The sequence below is a fragment of the Acanthochromis polyacanthus genome, chromosome 8, assembly GCF_021347895.1.
Source record: "Acanthochromis polyacanthus isolate Apoly-LR-REF ecotype Palm Island chromosome 8, KAUST_Apoly_ChrSc, whole genome shotgun sequence".
Classification (NCBI taxonomy): Eukaryota; Metazoa; Chordata; class Actinopteri; family Pomacentridae; genus Acanthochromis; species Acanthochromis polyacanthus.
In genome coordinates, this window is record NC_067120.1 from 15068288 (window position 1) to 15092877 (window position 24590).

At 39.7% G+C, this 24590-nt stretch overlaps 1 protein-coding gene across 1 annotated transcript; it reads right to left on the reverse strand.

Moving 5' to 3' along the window:
* Positions 1-220: 220 nt before the first annotated feature.
* On the reverse strand, positions 221-3799 carry LOC110952790 (B-cell receptor-associated protein 29-like). The gene is made up of 8 exons (XM_022196514.2): positions 3439-3799; positions 2930-3036; positions 2619-2719; positions 2359-2506; positions 2085-2220; positions 1691-1787; positions 1389-1489; positions 221-1303 (listed from the first exon to the last, which is right to left on the reverse strand). The coding sequence occupies exons 2-8, from the start codon at positions 3019-3021 to the stop codon at positions 1268-1270; spliced, it is 711 nt and encodes a 236-aa protein (XP_022052206.2). The 5' UTR covers positions 3022-3036; positions 3439-3799; the 3' UTR covers positions 221-1267.
* Between the last annotated feature and the right edge of the window lie 20791 nt (positions 3800-24590).

Here is a 24590-nt window from a genome sequence, read left to right on the forward strand (position 1 = left end):
AACAAAAATGCTAGTTTTATGAACACAATGTGATTACGCTCATACTTGGCTTTGATAATGCCTGATTGCACAGTGTGTTATATACTGTCTATAGTCACCAGTGTGCCTCATCATGAAGCTCCTTACATTTTGTTTTCAACATGTAATCTGTTGTTGTCAGTGTGGTATCAGTCTTTTCAGCAACTCTATGACTGACTTCAGCATGACAGTGACAAACACACTATCTGGGATTTTGTTTATTGTTCATGCTCATGCATTCGCCACGTACCAGTCAACAAATGATACTGCAAGATGTCAAGTATAGCTTCATTTCTAAAATCAGTCTATCAAACTGCAGGTAGGTGAGTAGTTATGCCACTGGAAAGTTGGTGTTTAAAGACAAATACATAGGTGAGCAATTGAAGGAAAAAGCATAGTGTCTTAGAGAGATACTGGGCCGCCAGAGCAGGTTCAACGCTCCTCTCTGAAGCTCTACTGGAGTGATAAACAGCGTTCTTCCACAATATATTCTCTCATTTGGTGTGATGATGATAATGGTGGACATGTCGGTGCAAAGTCTTCCAAAGGCGTCAAATTGGGTAGAAATCTGGTGACTGTGAAGGTTATGACATCATTTTCTCACTCATCAAACAGCTCATGCCCTGTGAATATGGAGCCAAACCATGGCAACAAAAAGACCCCCAACCTCACTGTAGGGGTCAAAAGGTTCAGATTTTTCCTCCAATTTGTCATTAAAAAAAAGATTAAAAAAACAACTCTGTCTGAACAAAAAGTTTACAGTAAATTTAAGCAGAGGTGAGACACCTGTGTGACAGGGAGACCTTTACTGTTGTAAAAGCAGTGATTTAGCATTCATCAATAGCATGAAAAAGATGATAAATAACCTCTATTTGGCAGGTATACACTGATCATTATGTGCAGGACAATATTGGGGTGCTCTGTTATATTATGAAAATAGTACAATCAGTTAAAAAAAAAATCCTAGCATTAGTGTGTCTCAGGTTTTAAACGTTCTTAAATAATATTCTTTAAGCCTGAGTTTTTGTTTCCCATTCATTTAGAGACTTTAAAATATTATTACAAAAACATACAAAAGACACTTAATATAGAGTTTTGTAATTCAGAATTTACTACCCCTCAAAACACTACTATTTGTCTTATCATGTATAGTTTGAAAAAAGGTGCACAGTCCCACCAAAATAAGAAGAAAATGTATCCATGGAGGGAGCAGAAACACCAGGAAACATCTGTTAAAGTACTCCGGTGTTTACTGATCCTTTTTGTCTTCTGTGCTCTGAAGATTCTGTGGATTAAATACAGGATTTAAAAGAGAATCACTCCTGTATCAGTAGGGTGAATAAACATTAGACATTCCGGGTTGCTGTTACCTGCAGCTGATGATGTTCCCTCAGTAGTCTGTCGTACTCGTGTGCCAGACCTTTGGCCTGTCTCTTCATTGCTTCCACTTCAGCATGAGATTTGTGCACAGCTGCAAACACAAGCGAAATTCACATTCAATAAACTGCTTTATGTACTATCAAAGCCCTGTTAAAATGCTACAATTTTCATTTCAGTGCAGGGATGACAGTGATTCATGCTCTGCTAATGTTTAATAGTGGTATCTCTGTTTTTTTTAACTGAGCACCATTAATGCAGACTGTCCCGTTTGAAAGAAGTGATGATTACTCACCATCCTCAGCAGCCTTTAGTTGACCTGCCAGCTTTTCAACCTCGAGCTTCAGCTGCTGTTTTTTTGCTGACATGGATTTTTCTTCTTCCAGAAGAGCCTGAGCACAAAGGATTCCCCTTAATTACTGAGCTTAATTATTTTAACAGCAGACACCACAGCACATACAAAACAGAAAGCAAAGAAAAAAGGCTCTGTGCAAAAACACAGCATGGATTAATGTGCATGGTGTATTAATTAAATAGGTAGATGTGACCCAGAAAACGCAACAATGTGCAGTTATGTTGAATTTTTGGTTCATAGTACATTACGTTACAGTAAGGAGAAAACCTTTACTGGCATTCCAAGAGAAAAAAGAACTTTAGGTCTTGTCATGTCTTAAAATAATTATTTTTACTTGTTTTAGTGTCTGGTTGTCCTCCTGGTGCTGCTTGGCGGCCTTGACAGCGTTTTCCATCTGAGCCTGCAGACCTGCACTGTTCTCCAGAGTGACAGCAGCCTCGTTTAGTAAGGTGACAATCCGACGCATGATACTGTGTCGAGGTCAAAGGACAGAAAAACAACAAGAACCAGACTGAGAATGAAGGCAGAATTCACAATATGAACTGTGAATGATGAATAAGCAAGTGGACAAGTATTGTTGGCGTCATTCTGAATGAAATTAGACCAACAGCCAGAGGAAGAGAGAGAAGCCACATATGTAGAGGTTCCTCTGGGCCCTGAAGAGCTTCATGTGGACGTGGTCGTACAAATTCGGGTTGACTTTAGCATCTTGCATTGGCTCAGGAGCCGAGTACTTCTGCACCTCACGCACGGCATCTGAGGACAGAAACATGTTGGCTGGACGAGCAACACGCCGACACCATGCTCAGTATTATTCACTGTCTGTCACTTACAGGAGCCTGTCTCTGACTCGGAGCAGATTGCTTACCAAGGAAAAGAACGATAAGGACCATGATCATGGTAAAGAAGCATTTGTTCCAATACGGAGACAACCAGCTCCATATTCTCCAGCCGAAAACCACACGCCATCTGCAAAGTGGGTCAAAAGGACACTGTGAGTGCAACTGTCATAATATAGAGTAGATCTGCATGGGAAGGACATGGATGCACTCTGCTGGTGGTTTCTATGAACTGCCTCTTTCAGGTTTTTTTTTCTTCTAAGTTACAATCCAAATCTTGCATATTCAGAAACTGGGCTGCTGCACATAAACTTCTGATGATGTGTTGGGTTTGTGTTACCTCTGTGCTGATATGAAGGGGATGCACAAGATGAGGCTGACTGCTATCTCTATATACAGGAAGAAAGCCACAGCAGTCCACTGGAGAGTCATGGTGACTGTGATTTTCTGTGGAGATGAAGACGTTGGATTATACATATCATTACTAACAAGGAGAAGCTGAGATGTTAACAAAAACTTTACACTTCAGGACATCTGAGATTCTCCATTGACAAACACATTTTTCCATCTAACATAAACATTTCTCACTAAAAAGTGAAAACGCAAATGCAAAAACACCCTATCTTATTGCACTACATGCTGCTACTTCTCCACACTGACTTTCTGCAGGCCTACACACACAGCAGCAGGAATTTAAAGCCTTTTTTTTTTTTTTTTTGCTATTTATAGGCTTTTACCTCTAAATCTGCCCTTATTCTTCTGATATAGCGGCGAACATCGGCTGCTGTTTTGTTTAAAAGTGACAGGTGTCCAATATATACCAAACTTTAAGCAGAGTTGTTGTCTTACCAGAAAGAGCTGTCCGATGGGAAGTGTTGGAAAGTCCGGACGCGCGTACACATGCGCTCAGACACGTTCACGGCAGCTGCTGGGGAACATCAGAGGAGCTCCAGGCCTAAATAAAACTCCGCTGGTTGACCTCGTCAGTCAGTCCCTTCGGATTCGTGAAAAACTCGTTGTTTTTCTTAGGCTGCAAGAAGACTACAAAGTGTATTTTTTGCACTTGGAGCAGGATCCCCCCCTGTGGCGTGTGTCTGCAGCTGCCCTCTCCCATTACATGTCACAGCCTAAAAATAGTCCGGTAAGAATCGCTGGTTGAAAATACCAATTAAGCCCCTGTGGTTGTTATTTGTTCCTAATGAATCAATCACAAACTGGCTCCATATTTTTAAGATATTTTCAAGATGTGCACATTTTTTTTATTCCCCCTAAGTAACCAAATAAAAGTCCAGCAGGGGGCGATGTTATCTCGAGATAAAACATGTTTTTTGCTTACAGCCTGTGACAGAGACCTCAAGTAAGAAGTCTTCTGTGTTTTGCAATTATCTGACTACTCCATCTATAATAATCACACATACAGGCTCCAGCTAGTGTGGATAAAACGTTTCATTTACAAAGCAACACAATATAAATAGTTTTTATTGAAATTGTGCTCATCGCAAAAGCTCATTCATCACAAACTTGAAAACACTGCTCTTTTTGTGTGCACAAATTGGCTATTGGCTTGCTCATAAACTCATAAATTGTCTCTGGGTGTTTGAGAATATAATCAACAGAAACTGAGGGAATCTTGTGTGTGGTCTTCAGAAAATCTGTCTTCTGAATAAAAAGGGGTTTTTTCTTCATCTTCTTTTTTTTTTTTTGGCAGGATTCAGCTCCTAGAACTGTTCTGTATATTTTGCCCTCTCCAATGCATTCAGCCTGTAAAGTGTATTCACATGGGCTTCCTCTGTGAAAGAGACTGATAGCTGCTATCCTCTTTGACTGCATGTCTCAGGAGTGCCGAGGAGCAAAAATGTTTACAGCTGCACCCTGTGACAGCTTTCTGAGAGCGGGTAAATGACGATGGCAGAGCTGAATGTGCTTTGATTGCTCTTCTCTCCTCACCATTTCAGAGGCTACACCTCACTGTTTGTACCCACAATGCCTCCACAGAGAAGAATCCATAAACATGAGTGTGCGTGCACTCGCCGAACAGTTTAGCAGGAACACCTGTACATCTGCTTTTTCGTGCAATTATCCAATCAGCCAATCATGTGACAGCAGTGCAATGAAATCGTGCAGATAGAGGCTAGGAGTGAACAGTTTCTGTCACATGAGATGAAAATGGAGAAAATAGAAATGTGGTTTCTGCAACCGTAGCATGGCTCTTGGCGCCAGGTGGACTGATTTGAATATATCTGAAATTGCTGATCTCCTGGGATTTTCAAGCAGAACAGTCTCTAGAGTTTACTGGTGGAAAAAAAACAGTCCAATGAGTGGAAGTTCTGCAAATGGAACAAGTTGTTGACAAGAGAGGTCAGAGGAGAATGGCCCGGCTTGAGCTGACAGACAGGTTGTGGTGACTCAGACAACTGTGGTGAGCAGGAGCACATCTCAGTGTGCACAATGCGTTCTGCCTTCAGGTAGTTTGGCTGCAACAGCAGAAGACTGTGTCGGGAGATTTGCAGCATGAATGTGCAGCTGACAAATCTGCAGAAATTATGTGACGCAATAATGTCAGCATGGGCCAGAGTCTCTGAGGAACGTTTCCAACATCCTGTGGGATCAGTGCCATCAAGAATTGAGGCTGTTTTCATAGCAGAGAGGGGATCTACCCAGTAATGGTGTGGTGTGGTGTTCCTAATAAAGCGCCCAGGGAATATGCTGCATGTCTGACCTCCACACCTGGTCCCTGAGGGGTCGCATGAAAAAAACACCTTTCAGCTTCTCTGTGTCCATCATCTTATAACGTCAGTCACTACAAATAAGCTCATCGCAACAGCTGGCAGGAGAAACATAACATGCCGTGTAAACTGAGGACTTTTTCAGTCTAATGGCCAAGTATCAGCAGTCACTTGCATCCCAATTGTCTGTCACAGGCTCCATGTTTCCTTAACTGTGCAGCTTTAAATATGATTTATTTCTCTTTCTAATATAACAGAAGGTAAGTAATTTATTTTTGTTGCTTTGTTATTTAAACTTGAGGCAAACTACAAGCTTTGCTAGACTCCCATTCCTCTGCTCTAAGTGACTGAACGGCAGAGGACTATGTCTGACAGATGAGGTCCTGACAGATTTACAAAGTGCTGTCCTTGAGAAACACACAATTATTATTAAGCAGTAAACAAGACCCAATCACATTAAAGACCCATATGGTATCCATATGGTGTTTTTAATTGGCTGTAAAACATGAGCAAAATAAGACACTGAGGCCACACTGTTAAGATGACAATCTCAAAAACACATATTCTGACTTCACTAAAAATCAGAAACCAATCCTGTCGACTGTCAAAGTGAGTCCTTCGATATCATTAATCTTCTCCAGAATCAATTTCTGGTTTTAAAAGACTTCGAAATATGAACCTTTGATACACAGAGATGAGTTATTACAGGGTTAAATCAATGGCCGAAGACACTTTAAATGTAGTTTCAATTGCAGGTTAACAACGGTGAGCAGGTCACTTTTGTGTCTGCATCTTGCTCTGTTCACTAGTTTGAGGTCTTTTTTTTTGACAGAATTCCTCTATGGTTGATCACCATGTAAATTAAACATGTCAGGCTTGGAGGTACTGATCTTTATGAGTGTAGTTCACACTGTGCTGCAAATGTCCTCATTACATGTTGGATGTGAAGACAGTCAAGCTGACATTAATGCAGCACTGAAGAACCACAACAGGCAAAGAAAATCCAGGCTACTGACTAAATCAACTCCCCTATCCTCATTCAAGGACAAGTCATTTGGGCTCTCATGTTCCTTAAAAGTGCACTTTCCTGCCTCCACTCCCTGACATGGCAAGACAAAGTCAGTATTTCCTTTCGTTTGTGAAAAAGGGCCGGAGCAAAGTCCAGGCCTCGCTTCTGGGATATTTTATTAATGGTCACCCTAAGAGCTTACTCACCAAATGTAGCTGGGTGTAGAAGACCGAAAACAAAACTGAGTTCTGAAAACATTTCAGTCATAAGAATACATGTACAGATCCAAGATTCAAGAGGCTTATTGTTGTGTGCATAAAAACGAGGCAGTTACAGTGTAAAATTAAATTCTTATTTTGCTGATCTTCCTTAACCAAATGACACAATGTATTAAAATGTATAAAAATTAAAGCAATGACAAAAAAAGAAGACTTAAAATACAACAAAATTAGCAATAGTTGCAGGAGGATCACCCAAAGACGTCTGCCTCGGTGGGTACCCTCTTGCGATAAGATAAAACAGATGTTGACTTTATCTCTATTACAGGCTTCATGGGAAATATTCACATTTACTGCTGCTGAATCAAGTTAGAATCCAGATATGGAGCAAAACGTATCTTTATCTTGATCATTATTGAAGTTATTGGGTGGGCAAAATATAAAGAGAGATGCATAAAGACGTATCATACTGTCCTTCTAGCATTCACACAGCTCACAGCGCTAGCTCTTGTTGCCACTGTGTTCGGTTTGAATGATTCTGAACTTTAATTAGTCAAAGCACAGCATGCTGAGTCTAAGGCATTACAGAATATCACAAGTGGCCAAAGAACAGGTCTTCGTCTGCAGCTGGAGTCATTCACTGACTTGTCCTTCTTTCGTGGCGTTATAGTCTTTTGTGGTTTCTACATCTTAATGCTCCTGACTTCACATTATCTTAGCATCTTCGTGAATGCCTCATTATGGCCTGTTTTTGTAATATAGGACACCAGGGATGTTCCCATCTTCAACCCCGACTTGGATAAACTGACAGGAATGTTCCATGTAGCAGAAAGTTGAAGTGGGAACTTCTTTTTTAGGTGCTCAATCAATTTTTTTTCACATTCTTCACAGAAAATAAAGCAAGGCCAGTGAGTCTCAAGCTGCAAAAATATTGAAGCATACCAGCAACTAAACATTAAAAAAATAGGTCCCAGAGACACATAGCCTTCATAAACACAATACAATAGCCCGGTATCATTTAATTTCACATCTTTGAACCTAACCCTGTCTTGTTGGTGCTTTTGATAGATTTGTAGGATAAATAATGCATCATATAAAGTTTTCTGTGTCTTGTTGGCGGCCAAATTCAGGTACATCATTCACAAAAACAAGGAAATGCTGCACATAGAAGGACGTTGAGATAGGAGGACGTCATTCACACAGACAGAGATCACGTCCAGAATGTCTGAATGAGGCACCAAAAGAGCTGCTTTACCACAGACCTACAGAGCGACATAATGGAGTCTCTATTCTCCTGTGGAAGGAATAGGTACAGTAGATAAGCTTACACAAGGCCTTTTGTACGAGTCTGTCAATTACTTTTTGCTCCATTTGCTTCTAAAAATAAATACATCACCCTGGAAGAGTGAAATGAATATTGAATAAATAAATTAAAAGGCATAAAAAAGACAACATCATGTCTGCAAATTCTCCCTATAGGTGTGACAATAGTGCTGCATTTCCTTTCCTTGACTATTGATGGCACATGACTGGCAGTGCAGGAGAAAAACTACCAGCCGTAAGCTTGAGAGGATCCAAAGTCAACAACCAGGCCTGCTATGTTTAGTTCTTAGCTAGCTGGTTTCATCATTACATAATGTGGTTGCTGAAGTGTTTCTGCTAATTATATTGCAGGATCAGTCAAGTCACTGTTGCTTATTTTGCCCATTTAATGCAGCAGTCATTGTGTCAAACTGCTCATCAATGCAAACACATTGTTGGTACAAATTTAACGAAAATGTGTAAATGTTCAGGAGAACACTCTGACAAAGATCCACAGTTTTTAGGATGTATTATTTATCATATAAATCTACCAAATTTAAATAGTAAGACTGTACACAAATGTTTAATATACAAATTTACCTGACAAGTTTAAAGATTAAGCTTAACTATGGTTAAAAGTTAGCATAATTATGACCATATTGTTATATCCTCTTTTCTGATAGCAAGGAAATATTCCATAGACAGTTAGAAATTGTCATGTTATTCTTAAGCTTGAATAAAAGCCGATAATGATATTGCTATCAGTATTTAAGAGTTAAAAACACAAATAGACACATTTTGGATGATATTCATTTATAAAGAATAGTGACATACAAAATGCAGCCTACTGAACAAAACCTTCTACAGTTAAAAATTAAGCATGCCACTGCATATTATCTAAACTATGCACTGTAATCACATTTCTGTCCTGCAATTTCTTGGTACCTTCAGGCCAACACCAATAACAAGCTCATTTTGTCCGGTCACATTAGTTATGAGTCAGTGTGTTTGTTATCAGAGTTGGACTCTCAAAGTTGAGTCTTGACCTGGGCTTGCTAAACAGAGACCTACAACTTAACTCATTCTCTAAAATAATCACACGTCCACTTGAATTGTCAGGTATTTAATGTGCTGAACTTGCCAGACAACATACATTTTAATCTGGTTACTTTTATCATAAACAGAAGACGGACAAACAAAAGACAGATTGTGAAGAACTGATTCTCTGGTTGTGTTATGGAAAATGTTCGATAACAATACAGGGTGGGCCTTAAGTTTCCATAAATAGGAAAATGTATAATGTTTTTTTTTTTTTTTTACAAGTATAACTTCAACTGTGCTAATGCAAGTTCATCAACAGTGGAAAACACGTGTTAATATGTGTTTTCGAAACAATGGTAATCTTTTAGAGCACATCATATAAATCAAACATAAAATGTGTATTTTTCCTATGTATGGAAACTTATGGCCCACCCTGTAAATACAACAATAACAACATATGTACTGCTGACCACTTACACACAATAGGGGAAACATAAAACACCTAGACTAACCACAAAAACCACAAAACAGTACAACTGGTCCACTTAAGCAAAAGAACAAAAAGAAACAAACCCTAGATATATCTAATTAACCAACACAAATCAAATGAATAAATTAATGTTTAAATTAAATAAACCCCCTTAAAGTGACAGGCAGTTGGTATGGTCTGATTATCAGCTTGGCATAAAATCCTGCTGCTCCCCTGATGTTAACATTCCCCTGAAGTTAGCCAGATGACCAGAAAAGACCAGCACTGGTAAGACAAAGAAAAGATTAGCACATCTTCAAACAACGCTGAACATACAAAAGCTAACTAAATATGCACTCCAAATAGAACGTAAGTACTTCTACAAAGGTTGTATACGCTGAGTGTGTTGTTTGAAATGATAAACTGTTTTATGTTTTTCTATGTGCAGTATGACTGTCAAGTTTTTCCAACTTAAAGTGGTTACTGGGGTTCCTGACATTCATGGTTGGGTGGCTTCAAGTGCGGTCATCACAGAGGCAGTACGTTTAATGAGAGGTAATATAGTATTTTTAGGTGTGCACAGAATTTCTTTAGATGAATCAATATGTTCTATCTACACAGAAATATAAGGGAAGCAATACCTTCATATGCCATGTAGAAATTCACAGTTGTTTCAGTGTCTTTCTCTGACACAGAAGGGAAATACTCAAAACTGCATGTTCAGTTCGTCGCTTTTGCACATCATAAAAGCAAATTATCTTTCTTTTGAACAAGCTGAAAATGCTTTGTCATGGAGCCCAGTAAAGGTCACAACAAGAATTTTGTGGGGACTTTTTTCGTTTTTCAAGCAATAGGTTTTGCATTCTTTTGCAATAATTTTTGCGTTCTCTCGCAGTGCCCTTCTTACAGTTTGTGTCAGTCCAGCCCTTTTGTTCTGCTCCATCCGTTTAAGGAAGCGGACAGAAGATACTACTGAAAAAGGAGAAGACGTGACACTGAGGCATTTTTTGCTCATTACTCATTTTTAAAGGCCAATCTCCATCAGTATCCAGCTGCTGGCTGTGAGAGTAGCTGCTCTGCTCTGCTCTGCTCTGCCTGGCTGTGATGGTGAACCTGTGGCTGGATGTGGATATTGTTAGGACTTCAGCTATATTTGTAACAGCCACAGTGACAGCTATGTTATCCCAAGGCTGCATTCATACTGTCTGTTTCAGCAGCAGTGAGCGACAGAGCTGCTGAATCAGCTTCTCTAATTTTCTTTCTTAATGCAATAGTGAGCAAAGCATTGACTGTTTGAGGAGTCTTGACCAGCAGCAGTCTGCAGGCTCCATTACAGTGTCTTACAATTGTGACTACAGAGAGTCAGTGCACCATCCGCTGTGGCTGCAGTCGATGTTACGATTTTGGCAGTGGCATATTTGTGTATAATGCTTGTAGGTCAACACCGACAATACACACTCTTGCTGTGATAACTTTGAGTGCCTGAGTTGTACTGAAGCTACTGTGACCTGACCTTCCAAATATGCAGGCAGCTGAACAGATTTATAGCACCAAAGTTTGCACCATAGCAGCAGTGAGAGTCTATGCACTCTGAAGTCTATGTCTATGTGAAACAGAAATACTTCTTGGATGGAACTGTGCATGCAGCACTGTATGATGAACTACAATCTTTATACACCGCCCTCATCCGCATCCGCTTTTTCAGCCCCTGCATGTGCTACTAGGTGCTGAAAAACAGCCTTGTCTTTTTCTTTCCTGTATTGCAATGACAAGGTTGGTCAAGACATTACAGTGAAAACGGTAAAGGCATAAATGTGAGTCCTGTCTAATATTTTGGAGTCTGCTGAAAGTGAAACATGTTATATTAAAAAAAAAGTGCAGCCATATGCTTTTCTAATCTTGGTCATCAAATCCTTAGCTACAGTTTGCATCAGAAAATGTTGAAGGTACTCGGTAATGTTGACAACATGGACAAGCATTTTGAATATCTTTTCCTGTAAAAAATGATACAAGGATTTGTCATTCTGATGGTACTTGATCACTGACATAAAGATTTAATTTGTGAGATAAACTAAGGATTTTGAACAGGTAGCGGACATCATTGTAAGCTACTGTTTGCACAGATTGTTTTAAAAACGTGTTTGCTGTTTTGCAAGTATCCCTCATTAATGTAGCCCCTGAATACTCACCACTGTGTGTCAAAGTTACATATTTAGATGTTTGTTTTGCATCCTGAGCAGCTCATCTAACACTTAAAACTACTCCAAGCTACACAATAGTGAGTTGTAATATTGCAATAATTAGGCCACAGATGTTTGAAGTGCAAACTCATTGTGAGGAGTCTCATGGTTACAGTGACGCCGTGCCAGCCGCTATCTGGCAATGGAAAACCCTTAACAAATCCGTGGATCCAGACTATAAGCTGCATCACTGCCAAAATCAAATGAGGTGGTCCTTGTGTCATTTCTGACCTTCCCTGAAAATTTCATCCAAATCCCTTGGTCCGTTTTTGAGCAATGCTGCACACAGACAGACACATTCACAGGCAAACGTACACCGATGGTCACATAATCCCTCCACATTCCTTGGAGGAGTAGTAATAACTATTGTGACATGGAAAATATTCAGGTTGCAAAAGTCTGATTTGTCTCTATTAAACATGCCGTAAATGCTTTACATGTTGCGTCAGATTCAAGCTACCAGACTGTGTCAGTGAGCTCTGTCGTGTTGCCCCCATTCATATCATCCCATATGGGGAGAACAGTGGCGGTAAAATCACCAGGCTGCAGTCATTACTGTGTGGAGAACTGGAGGGCAGCAATCTTCTCTCTGCTGTCTACCCCTTCACACTCGGTGGTTGACACTCTGTCGCTGCCTGATAAAACAATCGGACTGACACATGGCCGTGTGCACACATTGTATGGGCATAGCTGCATACGCTGGAATATACTCTCGCAAATACAGGAAACACACAATGCTGAAAAGACGGACCGACAAATACACAATTGCACACTCCCTGGCAGGTGCACACACACAGACAGGCACTGGGCACACAGCCATGTCGACACAAAACTTCTGACTTCTTTTTGTCCTTCACATTTTTGGTTCAGTGTGATAAGAGTATGCTAGTTGGTCCTTTTGTCTGAGCCACATTTCCTAAAGGATGAGTAAGATTTCACAGTATAATGGAACTGTTATCAAATGAGAAAATTCTCACGCACTAAACAGTTTCTACAGTCGTGCTTGATATCGTGAGCATTTCTGCAATGTCTTCTATAGCGTGCATGTAAAGTCACCTACCCCTGTTTACCCCCCAGGATTTATTTGTTCTGGATAATAAAGGAGAGCACTTGTGTCATTAAGTGGCTGCTCTCTGCTGATAACCACCGAAAGCAGTAATGTACACAGCACTGATTTAGAGGTAGACTGTGTGTTATTTTCTCCACTACAGCTCAATGATTCCATTAAGGTCACAGCAGCTAGAGGTCATGCTCCATTGTATCTGTTCGCCTTTGATTCCTGGCTTCTATCCTGGCCATAGATTTTCTTGTACAGAGATTATAGGTTTTTATCAGAGTCATATATCTTCCAACTCTATAAAGTGTCCTTCCATCTCTCTAAATGTGGCTCGGTGAGAGTAACATTTGGAAAATGACCACAAGCAACAATTTGTCAAGCCGCGCTGGCTGGTGTGCTCGATTCACTTTCTTCTTCTCTACAGTAGCAGAATTACAGTTGAGTGTTCGCTGACCTAATGCAATAGAGGCTCCATACGGGCGGAGTAATGTGATTTCTCGGGCTTTTATTCTGTGTCTGCGGCAGGATAGAGAGGGGCCCTGAAGAGATGGCATCTGAATTGGGGATAGCTGTCTAAGAGAGGCGGCCACTGAGCGAGAGACAGAGGGGTATAATGTATGTGATGGGGACGGCAGCAAGTGGCAGGCTTGATGTGGACTACAGGGGAGAAGAACAGAAGATAAAGCAGAGGACTCGCCAGGGTCAAGCAATTCTAATGAGGCTCACAGTGAAGCATTGTTGAACCTGTGGTAGTGTATAGACCTTTTTTCCCCCCATGTGAAGGTCATCTCAGGTTAGAAGCGTTGTGAGCAAATAAAATGGAAAAGGAGGCGCACAAAAATAACAATTAATGTAAAAATGATTAAAGGATTATGACTTTGTTTAGGCTCAGTATTTACTTTTCCCTCAGTGATAGAAAATTACTTGAAGCGTCTTTACAGTTATGTTGTATTTGTCATAATAGTGACACAGAGGCAAAACTGCAGTCCATCACATTTTGCAAAACCCCCCAAAGCTCTGGAAATATTTTGGAAAAGCCCTAAGAATACGGACATCTCAACAAAATGCTAGGAAACATTTTTGCTGCTATATTATAGAATGGTGCTGTTACATTGAACTTGAATCAATTGTGGCCTAGCTCCCAACAGAGCTGGGCAGCGTGGCCAAAAAAAAAAAAATTATAGATGATTCACAGTTTCAAGAGATGTCTTGTTCTCTACATAAATCTAAGACAAAACCGAATTCTTTTTTCTTTTCATCTATTAAAATTAACATGTCTCCCTGATAACTATATGTTCAAGAACAATAAAAGACAATAACCACAAGCAAATATATTATCTGTTCACAAGATTTGAAAAATGAACACTTGGAGCAATTTTGCAACAACAGCAATAGAAAGCAGTAGAAACATAAAATAAAATAAAAAATAGTGAAATCACTGCTGGTGGGGAGTGTCGAGAGAAAATGTTATAATGGTAATGTTACAACAAACAAACATTTTATTGTTGCTGCTTACATTTTGTTTGTTAAGTAAGAAAGACCTCCACAGTAGTGTTCCTCTGCAGTGGGTCATGTGTAACAAAGTATTTCTTTTTGGAAACGGGGTTTGAAAAAGTGCAGGTTGTCTGTATATTCAAGGACTTGGCTAGCCTAGCCGCGCTAGACAACCCACGGCAACGAATTTAATTCTCTGCCAGGGTGGGTCTAGTTACCCTCGGTAAGCCTCGAGGTTGGATGCTCCTAAAACTGGCCGGATGAATCACCATGAAGTGTAGAGTCGGAAGGCGGGAAAACTAAGTGACGACAGAGGCACGACGATTCTGACAGAAACAACCGGAAATAACTAGCCTAGCCGCGCTAGACAACCCACGGCAACGAATTTAATTCTCTGCCTGGGTCGACAACAAAAACGACAACAGTAGTTGAGCTCCATTAGCACCGACTCTCAATAATCTTTCTGTTAACATGTCTGTAATATACTTGAGCTTCACTCATTGACTGTATAAATAAGGCTTCACCGAACTCCCGCATCCTCTGATTTCCGGTGCTCTAGGAACTACATCAGCCTATTCGTTACGCTGATTGGTTGTATACCTACCCAATTGCTGCAGAGTGATTTGAAAGACAACCTTTTAGCCCGCCTCCCTCCCTGTCGAGAGTTCCTAGACCCTTGCGTCTTCAGACCCTTGCGTCTTCAGACCTGGGTCTAGCGCGGCTAGGCTAAGACTTGGCAGTTACATGTTAAAAACGTCAGATATTGTTTCTGAATACTGAGAGCACCAGTGTTACATGGTCTTCTATGACTGTTTGTTTGTAGCTCTAATGTTAGGCTAGCAGGTGTTTTCACAGCTGTCACTCATAGCTGGCTTTTCAGAATGAGTCAGTTCTAATACAATTTGATTGTAGCTCTCTGACTAAGACATAAATATGAGTTTTTCTTCAGTGATGAGAGCCTCTCCTTTAGTATTTTTCCCATGCTGATTGGACAGAATATTTTGGTGTGTTTAATGTGTGTTTATAAAAGTATGATATAAGAGTACAGTGTGGCTGTTAAGAACATGTGGCAATGCAATATTTTTTCATTGAAAATACAAAGTGAGACAGGAGACTCATTTGATCATGTGGTACAACACATTGCACAGTAAGTGTATGATGCAAACTTATTGTTCATGAAGGTCATTTTTGGTAGTGATTTCTATACTGCATGCTAGATAGTGAAGAGTACATTTAAATTCATGTTCCTTAAAGCCATCTTCAACAAATTCAATCTGATCTTGGGGTTTGAAGAAGTCATCCTGATGGACCACGCAGCAGTTGGGCAGGTTCTTGATCAGGCGGTCGGTGAGAGTGGTTTTCCCTCCACTAGTTATGCTGCCGATGTCGATGATGTACTTCATGCTCTAGGATTGGTCACAGCTCAGAAAAAGTGTCAAAAACGTCAACAAAAACCGGGTCGGAAGTGATTGGACGTGGAAGAAAGCTGAAAAAGAGAAGGTTGCAGCAGGAAACGTCAACTACTCGAGTCCTCCATGGCACTTGAGTTTAGTGAGTAAGGTAAGAGCAGAAAGGGAGCTGCCACTCGGATGCGGTTCTTCCACCCAGAGAGGACCTCTTTCGGTTGCCGCTGCTACACATACTGCCCTAGTTGAGGTTTTAGGCGGGATATTCCTTTTAACCATACCCTCAGGTCTCTTTGAGGATTTTGGACGGAACACTCGGTTAAACCAACATTTTAGGTGCATGTCCAGGGATTTTTGGTGGAATGTTCCTTTAAGGTGGATATGTGAGGACCTTGTAGGTGGAATACTTCCTGAAACCAACCTTTTAGGTCAACATTCAAATATTTAAGGTGAAATATTCCTTTTAACCAACCTAAATTTCATGTTTTGATCATTATCAAGTGAGAAATCTCAATCCAGACTCCTCATAAAGACGCTTTAGATTTATGCTGCTGTTATTTGTTTAGTCCAGAATAAATGACAGAACTCCACAACTGTAATTTTATTTCAGGACTCGGTTATTAAATGTCAAAACAATCCATGTGACTCTAAAAACTCAACAGCTTTACAAACTCTAAGATTAAACTCTCCACAAGGATCCAAAATAAGTTGGACTTCTACATCAGAGCTTTAATTATTCTTCATCTACTTCCTGAAAAGTTTGGTCAATAAAAAAGCCAAAAACTAATATTTTCAGCTGAACTAAAGACAGACCTTGTGATTTTTCTGCTCACATGTTGTGTTGTTCTAAACTTACTCTTTCAAATAAATAGCCTCTTAACCCCCTGGAAACCAGTATTTGTCCTGTTTTTGTGTCTTCCTCGGCAACCCTAGACAGCCAGTCATAATGTTTTCTACTATGAAACCAGTTTGACATGTTCAGGAGTTTTTTGTGTGAAAACTCAGAGATTTCAGGTATCAGAAGGTGTTTGGTTTTTTTTAACTTTCTGCTTCAACTTTAAACTTAATTTGCTTCACTAACCCAGCCCTCTGGACTTCCAGTAAGCTGTGTTCCTATTGGCTGTCCAGGTGGCTGCTTGGTAGTGATGGTGAGATGAAGCCTCATGAGGCATTGAACCACTTGAGCCAGTTGGTTCGAGAAAGGGTTCATTTCTTGAAGCTTCATGAGCACACGAAACTACCTACTGGTCAAGTGTATAATTCACAGTATCTGAACCACATGTCTGATGCAGTGAATCATTGTTCATTGTAGCTGTTGGGAATGACTATGAAAAACAAAAAAATGTATGATCAAATAATTTCTATAGATAAATGATCACATATGTGTATAATAAAATATATTTTCATGTATTCTGTGTGTAAATTTTCCCCAAAATGGTAGTATCATATCATGTAACAGGTTGTGTAATAATGTCTTTCTGTCACCTTAGGAAAATGGCATGGCCTTATGCAGGCAGAGGACAGTGAAAGTGCTTGTGGAACTAGGAGGATTGTACTGAATATGCTTGTGTAACTTAGACAAGGATGTACAGGAAAGGGGAGATTTTATTCATTTTATTGAGAAGTAACAGGTTTTCAACAGTTTCTGATTTTAAACGATTCCTTTTTTTGACACACACAATAAACACCTCACCTTTGAATAAAATAAGAAACGGTGAAAAATACAGTTCTTGTTAAGCAAACCTAATGTGTCTGTAATAATGTTAGATTTAGCTTACCTTATTAGGAATCAAAAAATTAAAATGTTCCCATACTGGGGAAATTTTCCACTTCCTGGTTGGCTCCATCCTTTATACCTATCTTTCGCTCCTCAATCTCCTAAATCCTCAAACTATCTCTGTCTCTCTAAACTCTCCAAACTATATCCAAACAATATAAAGACTATCCAAACTCTAATATCCAGACTATCAAAACTATCCAAACTATCCAAACTCCCGACTGACCACAACTCTCTATCAAAACTCACATTTTGAACGGAGCCTGAGGGGTTTATTCTGCTGTCTGACCTTGCGGCAAAATCTGAACCACTTTCCGAAGCAGTCGCGTGGTTCAGCAAGGCAACGAGGCTTCAGACGTCATCATTTTTGGCTCCTCCCCTAAATGAAGCAAGCCTCGATACGCGCTTCGTGGAAACGCCCCCTCCATTACTCGACACAGGCTTCGAAGCCTCGGCACATCTCGTAACATCACTAGGTAACTGTACTTTAATATGGATGGATGACACTGAATTAGAGTCTGTTTTAATGAGACTGAGTTCAGACGTGTAGCTCTGTCATTAAATAGGACATTATTTCTCACAATTCACAGAGAAAAGTCTGAAATGTTTGCTAGGTTAGCGTCCCACATGTTCTTTGGCTCAGCGAAAGCTAACTCTCTCCAACTTCTGGATCTCTTGAGTTGCTTGTTGTTAAATTATCTTGCTAGAGGTGCTGAAGCTCAGAAAGTCTGAGATGTTTGTTCAAAACAAGCTCATTCTCAAGTCTGATCTCAGCTGTCCTCTTTAGTTTGAACTTTCCCTAAACTTAGGAGTTACTGACAGAGCAGCACATCCAGACTTAGTCTCATTTATGTAGAGATGAAACTTCAGTGTCATTCATTGATGTTAAAGTGCAGTTTTTCACGTTTGTTGCACATGCTCCTGACCAAACCAGTCCAGGTGGAAGACGATGTGAAGAGAAGCTCCAGAGGATAAATATCACACATTTACGTTGGAAATAAATGTCCTTTAATTAGACATTGTCATGAAAAAGTTGGATTTCCCTTTAATGATGTTCAAATCCTTGAGTGTTTTGCTGATGTTGGTTTCTAAATGTTTTCTGACACCCAAAGATTTAAACCTTCTATGGCTCACAAGCTGCAACAGTTCACACATTATCAACTATCTTACATGTACTTTACAATGTACATACAATTTAAATTCAATGTTATTAATGTAACGCCATTTTTCGACAAGATTATGTTTTTTGTACATTTTTTGGCCTTTCATTAGTAGGCATAGTGAAGGAGCAACAGGAAATGTGGGAAGTCATGCAGCAAAGGGCCACAAGCAGGAATCGAACCTGGGCCGCTGTGTTGGGACCAGCCCCTTTACATAGGTCGCCCGCTTAACCCGTTGAGCTATACGGGCAGCCTGTTTTTTTGTCTATTTTTGGCTGACATACTAAACTATGGCGTTTTTTTTGGACAAAATTCATGATGAATTTTTTTTCAAAGAAAACTGCTCTATAGTGTTTTTCACGGCCTACTTTACATTATTTCATCAAATGGCAGGTTTTTACGACGTTGAAAAAATGACATATTTTACATATTATACTATGGCGATTTTTTTGGACAAAATTCATGATGAATTTTTTTTCAAAGAAAACTGCTCTGTAGTGTTTTTCAGAGCCTACTTTACATTATTTCATCAAATGGCGTGTTTTTACGACATGTGGAAAAAATGGCATTTTTTGTCGACATACTTATGGCATTTTTTGGACAAAATTTGTGATGATTTTTTTTCAAAGAAAATTGCTCTATAGTGTTTTTCACGGCCTACTGTACATTATTTCATCATATGGCATGTTTTTACGACATGTGGAAAAAATGGCATTTTTTGTCGACATACTTATGGCATTTTTTGGACAAAATTCATGATGATTTTTTTTCAAAGAAAATTGCTCTATAGTGTTTTTCACTCTGTCATATTTTAGTATGTCGTCCAAAAATGGACATAAAATGTCATTACTTAGTATGTCATCCCAACGTCTGAATAAACAAAGTAGCATAGTATGTCTCTGAGAAAACATCATAGTACAGCCTTTGGTATGAAAAACGCCATCATATACATTGTATATTCTACAAATAAGTCGAAGGAAAGAGACATACATTGTAGAATTGTAGTAACTGTGGGGCTGACTGATTTACTGTCCAACCTCCTGAGAAAAACAGTCGAGACTTGAGTTAAAAAAAACTCGCAAACGACAAAAAATACATGATAAATGCGCAAAAAAAAGGACAACTAGTGTCTGAGTGAGTAGCTCAGGGGGATAAGAGGAGAGACTACCAAGTGGAAGGTCGCAGGATCAAGTTCCACCACTGGTAGCTTTCTTTCTTTGCCTTTGTAAGGATTTTCAAAAAATTTAAGAAGGGTCAGGTCTTGAACCAGCAACCTACAGCTCCACAAGCATATGCTTAACTCACTGAGCTACAGATCAGACAAAAAAACATAAATTCGTCGTCCCTTTGTCATCGTAGACTCCAAGTGACCACATGGGTGGAGTCAAGGCAGAGTCGGGGTGGAGTCAGGGCAGAGAATGGGAGGGGAGGTGGATGGCGGCCTCCCCCCCTCTACGCCCCCACCTCCCCCCACCGCCCCCCTCTATTCCCCCACCTCCCCCCCATACCCTCCCCCGCCCGACGAGTTTTTCGAAAATCCGAGTCTCAACGGGTTTTCCCGAGTTTCTGGAGTTTCCACCAGGTCAGAGGCAGAAGAACTTGTCATGAAGAGGTGTTGAAGTCGGCGAGGATGGAGTGACTTTTTACAGCGACTAGAAGGAAGATGACTAGAAGAGCAGGTCTTTAACCAGCATCCCTAAAATCCATGGAGTCGGTTCCAGAGAAATGAAGGGAGGTCAACTTTTATCAACCTCCATCCAGATGTTCAACTTGATATCTTTACTTTGAGATTTTCAGCACCACAAACCTTTAGCATCACACTTTATTATCATTTATTAGGACTTTAATGGAATCCACCAGCAGATTTAGTTTTTGTTGAGAAACTTTATTCTTGTCATCATGGGACTGCAGGATTTAAAACTGCTCCTTCTATTTGACATCATGTTTATTAGTTTTAGTGGAGAAAGTTATTTTAATTGTCCATTAGTCTCACCAAATAATAAATGGTTGTATTTATATAGCACTTTTATCCAAAGCACTTTACATGATGATATGTCACATTTACCCATTCACACACTGATGGCAGGAGCTGCCATGCAAGGTGCTAACCACAACCCATCAGGAGCAATTAGGGGTTTGGTATCTTGCTCAGGGACACCTCAACATGAGCACGACGGGCCGAGGATCGAACCGGCAACCTTCCAGTTACAAGACAGCCACTCTACCCACTGAGCCATGCCGCCCCATAACAAATTGGATTAGTCAAGAGGTTTAAATTTCTTACTTTGTCATATTTTAAATATCACATAAAAATATAAAAAGAAAGCATCTTGAGACAATTTGACCTGTAATTGGTGTTATATAAATAAAACTGAATTTAAATTTTATGTATCTTGCAATGTTGGAGGAATTCAGCCATATATGTTGGAAAACACATTTTCTTTGTCCATTAATCTGTTGATTGTTTTCTCCAGTAATTCATTTCTTGTTTTGGTTTATAAAATGTCAAACCCAAATATATGCAGTTTACTGTCATAAAAACCAAAAAGATTTACATTCATGATGCAGGAATCAGACAGTTTTTCACTTTTTATCTTAGTTTAGTCAGAAAGATAATTGATAATGTGTGAACTGTTGCAGCTTGTGAGCCATAGAAGGTTTTAATCTTTGGGGCTGAGTGTCAGAAAACATTTAGAAACCAACATCAACAAAACACTCAACAAGGATTTGAACATCATTAAAGGAAAATCCAACTTTTGCATGACAATGTTTAATTAAAGGACATTTATTTCCAACGTAAATGTGTGATATTTATCCTCTGCAGCTTCTCTTCACATCGTCTTCTACCTGGACTGGTTTGGTCGGGAGCATGTGCAACAAATGTGAAAAACTGCACTGTAACATCAATGAATGACACTGAAGTTTAATCTCTACATAAATGAGACTGAGTCTGGATGTGCTGCTCTGTCATTAACTCCTAAGTTTAGGGAAAGTTCAAACAAAAGAGGACAGTTGAGATCAGACTTGAGAATGAGCTGATTTTGAACAAACATCTAAGACTTTCTGAGCTTCAGCACCTCTAGCAAGATAGTTTAACAACAAGCAACTCCAGAGATCCAGAAGTTGGAGAGAGTTAGCTTTAGATGAGCCAAAGAACATGTGGGACGCTAACCTAGCAAACATTTCAGACTTTTCTCTGTGAATTCTGAGAAATAATTTCCTATTTAATGACAGAGCAACACATCTGAACTCAGTCTCATTAAAACAGACTCTAATTCAGTGTCATTCATCCATATTAAAGTGCAGTTACCCAAAATGTTTGTTGCATGAGCTCCAACAAAACCTGTCCAGATAGGCCACTTTGACACTTTACTACTGAAAGATTTCAGTCAATTAAACCCTAAATTAATTTACCTAAGCAAACCATCCTTTACTGTCTTACCGTAAAATGACCTACATTTTTTAAAAATATAGGTGTAAAGTAAAAGTTTCACACTAAAGATGATTCAATGATGAACATTTAATGGCATTAACTCAATTGTTAAGAGGAAACAGATATCCATTTCTAATATTTCTATCAAATATGTTTGTCTGTAAAATATACTGGACATCAATAAAAATGTCTCCATAGTGAAATATATGAAGTCCATCTGCATTTATACATCATATTGATGTTTAAAAAACGGGAACTGCAGCCCACGTTCAGTCAAGTTAGCGGAATTACAGATAAACAACATTTCCAGGTTTCTCTGACAAAATAAAAGCCGTGATTTGTTTTACGGAAAAATTACATGGTTTCAAAAATATGACTTTGAAAATGTAAATCAAACTGTAATAATAACAATAATAATAATAGTAATAATGATAATACATTTTATTTAAGGCGCCTTTCAAGGAACTCAAGGAATAAAAAGCAACAACAATAATTAAAAACTATACAATAAAAATAACAACAAGAATAAAACAAAGAACAACAAAGAGGTGTGACACATTGAGGTTAGGATGTGAGGGAGTATGCAGTCCTTAACAAGTGAGTTTTGATTTTGGATTTAAAAATTTGAAGGGTGTGAGTTTCTGATATCCAGGCGAAGTGAGTTCCAGAGCTGCTCTGAATATTTTTGTTGCTCTGAATATTTTTGTTCTCGTCTTTGTCAAGCCCAAACGAAAAATTAATCCATATTCTGGCTACATTACCGGCAACAGCAGCAATGGAGTGACCGAAAGTTAGCCGACCTAGCGGAAGTGCTAATGAGGTCTGCTCTGGCACGGATTATTACCGTCACACATATAGCTTTGAAAATAAATCCTGTCCAAGACACAGAGCTGTAGCTCCATTTCAGTGTGAGCTCTAATGTTTCTCTGTGTGACGGTGTCTGACTTCCTCTAATAAAATCCTACTGTCCACTGGGAACTACAGCCATAGATATGAATCTATCTACTGATTCATATCCATGCTCACTAGTCTGGTCCGATGCAGTCTCGATGATGACGTTTCACGAGCACATGAGAACCAAGTACGGACAGTTACGTACTGAGAAACGGCCATAGTCTTCTTACCGCAAAGGTACAAAGCCACTCATCTTCTCCTCCTGCATCAGGAAACGTTTTCAAAGCTTCTTCAAATCCAAACGAGATACAATCATAAGCTCAAACTGACGTCATTGGTGCATTCATGTGCAGTCGGACAACGAAGTTGCGTTCAGGATTGTCGGAAATCGGAGAATCAGTAATGTAAATTTCCAATGAAAATTTTGGGAGGCACACAGCCAGTCAGATCACAGGGGGACCACTACCCGCCCGTGCCCCCACGGAAGATGTGCCACTGATGATGTTACCATGACTAGTCGGTGTAAATACTGTATATATTATCACTGTTAAGTTGTTGCACTGCACTGAGAGATTCTATTGAAGTGATTCAATATTCAATGTTCTGTTTTGGTTTTGTGTTTTTGAGAACCATTGTAAAACCTCTAACATAATTGTGCTTTGAATTGTCAGAAACTACCCAGATTGGACTGAACTGTGGCGAAACCATAGCCTAGCCGCGCTAGACCCAGGTCTGATGACACAAGGGTCTAGGAACTCTCGACAGGGAGGGAGGCGGGCTAAAAGGTTGTCTTTCAAATCACTCTGCAGCAACTGGGTAGGTATACAACCAATCAGAGCAACAAATAGGCTGACGTAGTTCCTAGAGCGCCGGAAATCAGAGGATGCGGAAGTTCGGTGAAGCCTTATTTATACAGTCAATGCTCAAGCTCAAGTATATTACAGACATGTTAACAGAAAGATTATTCAGAGTCGGTGCTAATAGAGGTCAATGACTGTTGTCGACCCCGGCAGAGAATTAAATTTGTTGCCGTGGGTTGTCTAGCGCGGCTAGGCTAGTTGTTTCCGGTTGTTTCTGTCAGAATTGTCACGCCTCTGTCGTCACTTAGTTACGCCCGCCTTCTGACTCTACACTTCATGGTGATTCGTCGGCCAGTTTTAGGAGCATCCAACCTCGAGGCTTACCGAGGGTAACTAGACCGACCCTGGCAGAGAATTAAATTCGTTGCCGTGGGTTGTCTAGCGTGGCTAGGCTAGCAAAACCAGGGTAGATTTCCACTTGACTGGATTGAACTCAATTGCAATTGCAGCACACACGTTCATCCATTCACACTGATGACTGGTTTGTTTTTGTTAATACATTGAGTTGTAGTCTGTCTGAGCATTTTTGTTTTATGTGTTTGAATTCATTTACTGTCTGTCAAACCATACAAAACTAAGTAAGCGACCAATTTGACAATTTTGTTTTACTTTTCTTATTTGTCAGACTTGACTCTGATTGGCACCCCTCATTATTAATCAAGTCAAACCTGCTACAGCATTAATAAATAGGTTATTCACAATAACCTATAAAGTGATACGCTAAGCATCATTATTTTCACCATAGCATCAAACTAATGTGCTGGGACAACACACTGTTAGCTAGCTATTTCATGCCTCCTTGCAAAGTCAAATAATTTCTATGTACCTACAGTAATATGAAGATATTTTGTCATCCTCAGCTTTGACTGGCAAACCTCACATATGCAGACATTTCCAAACCTATGACAGCTTACA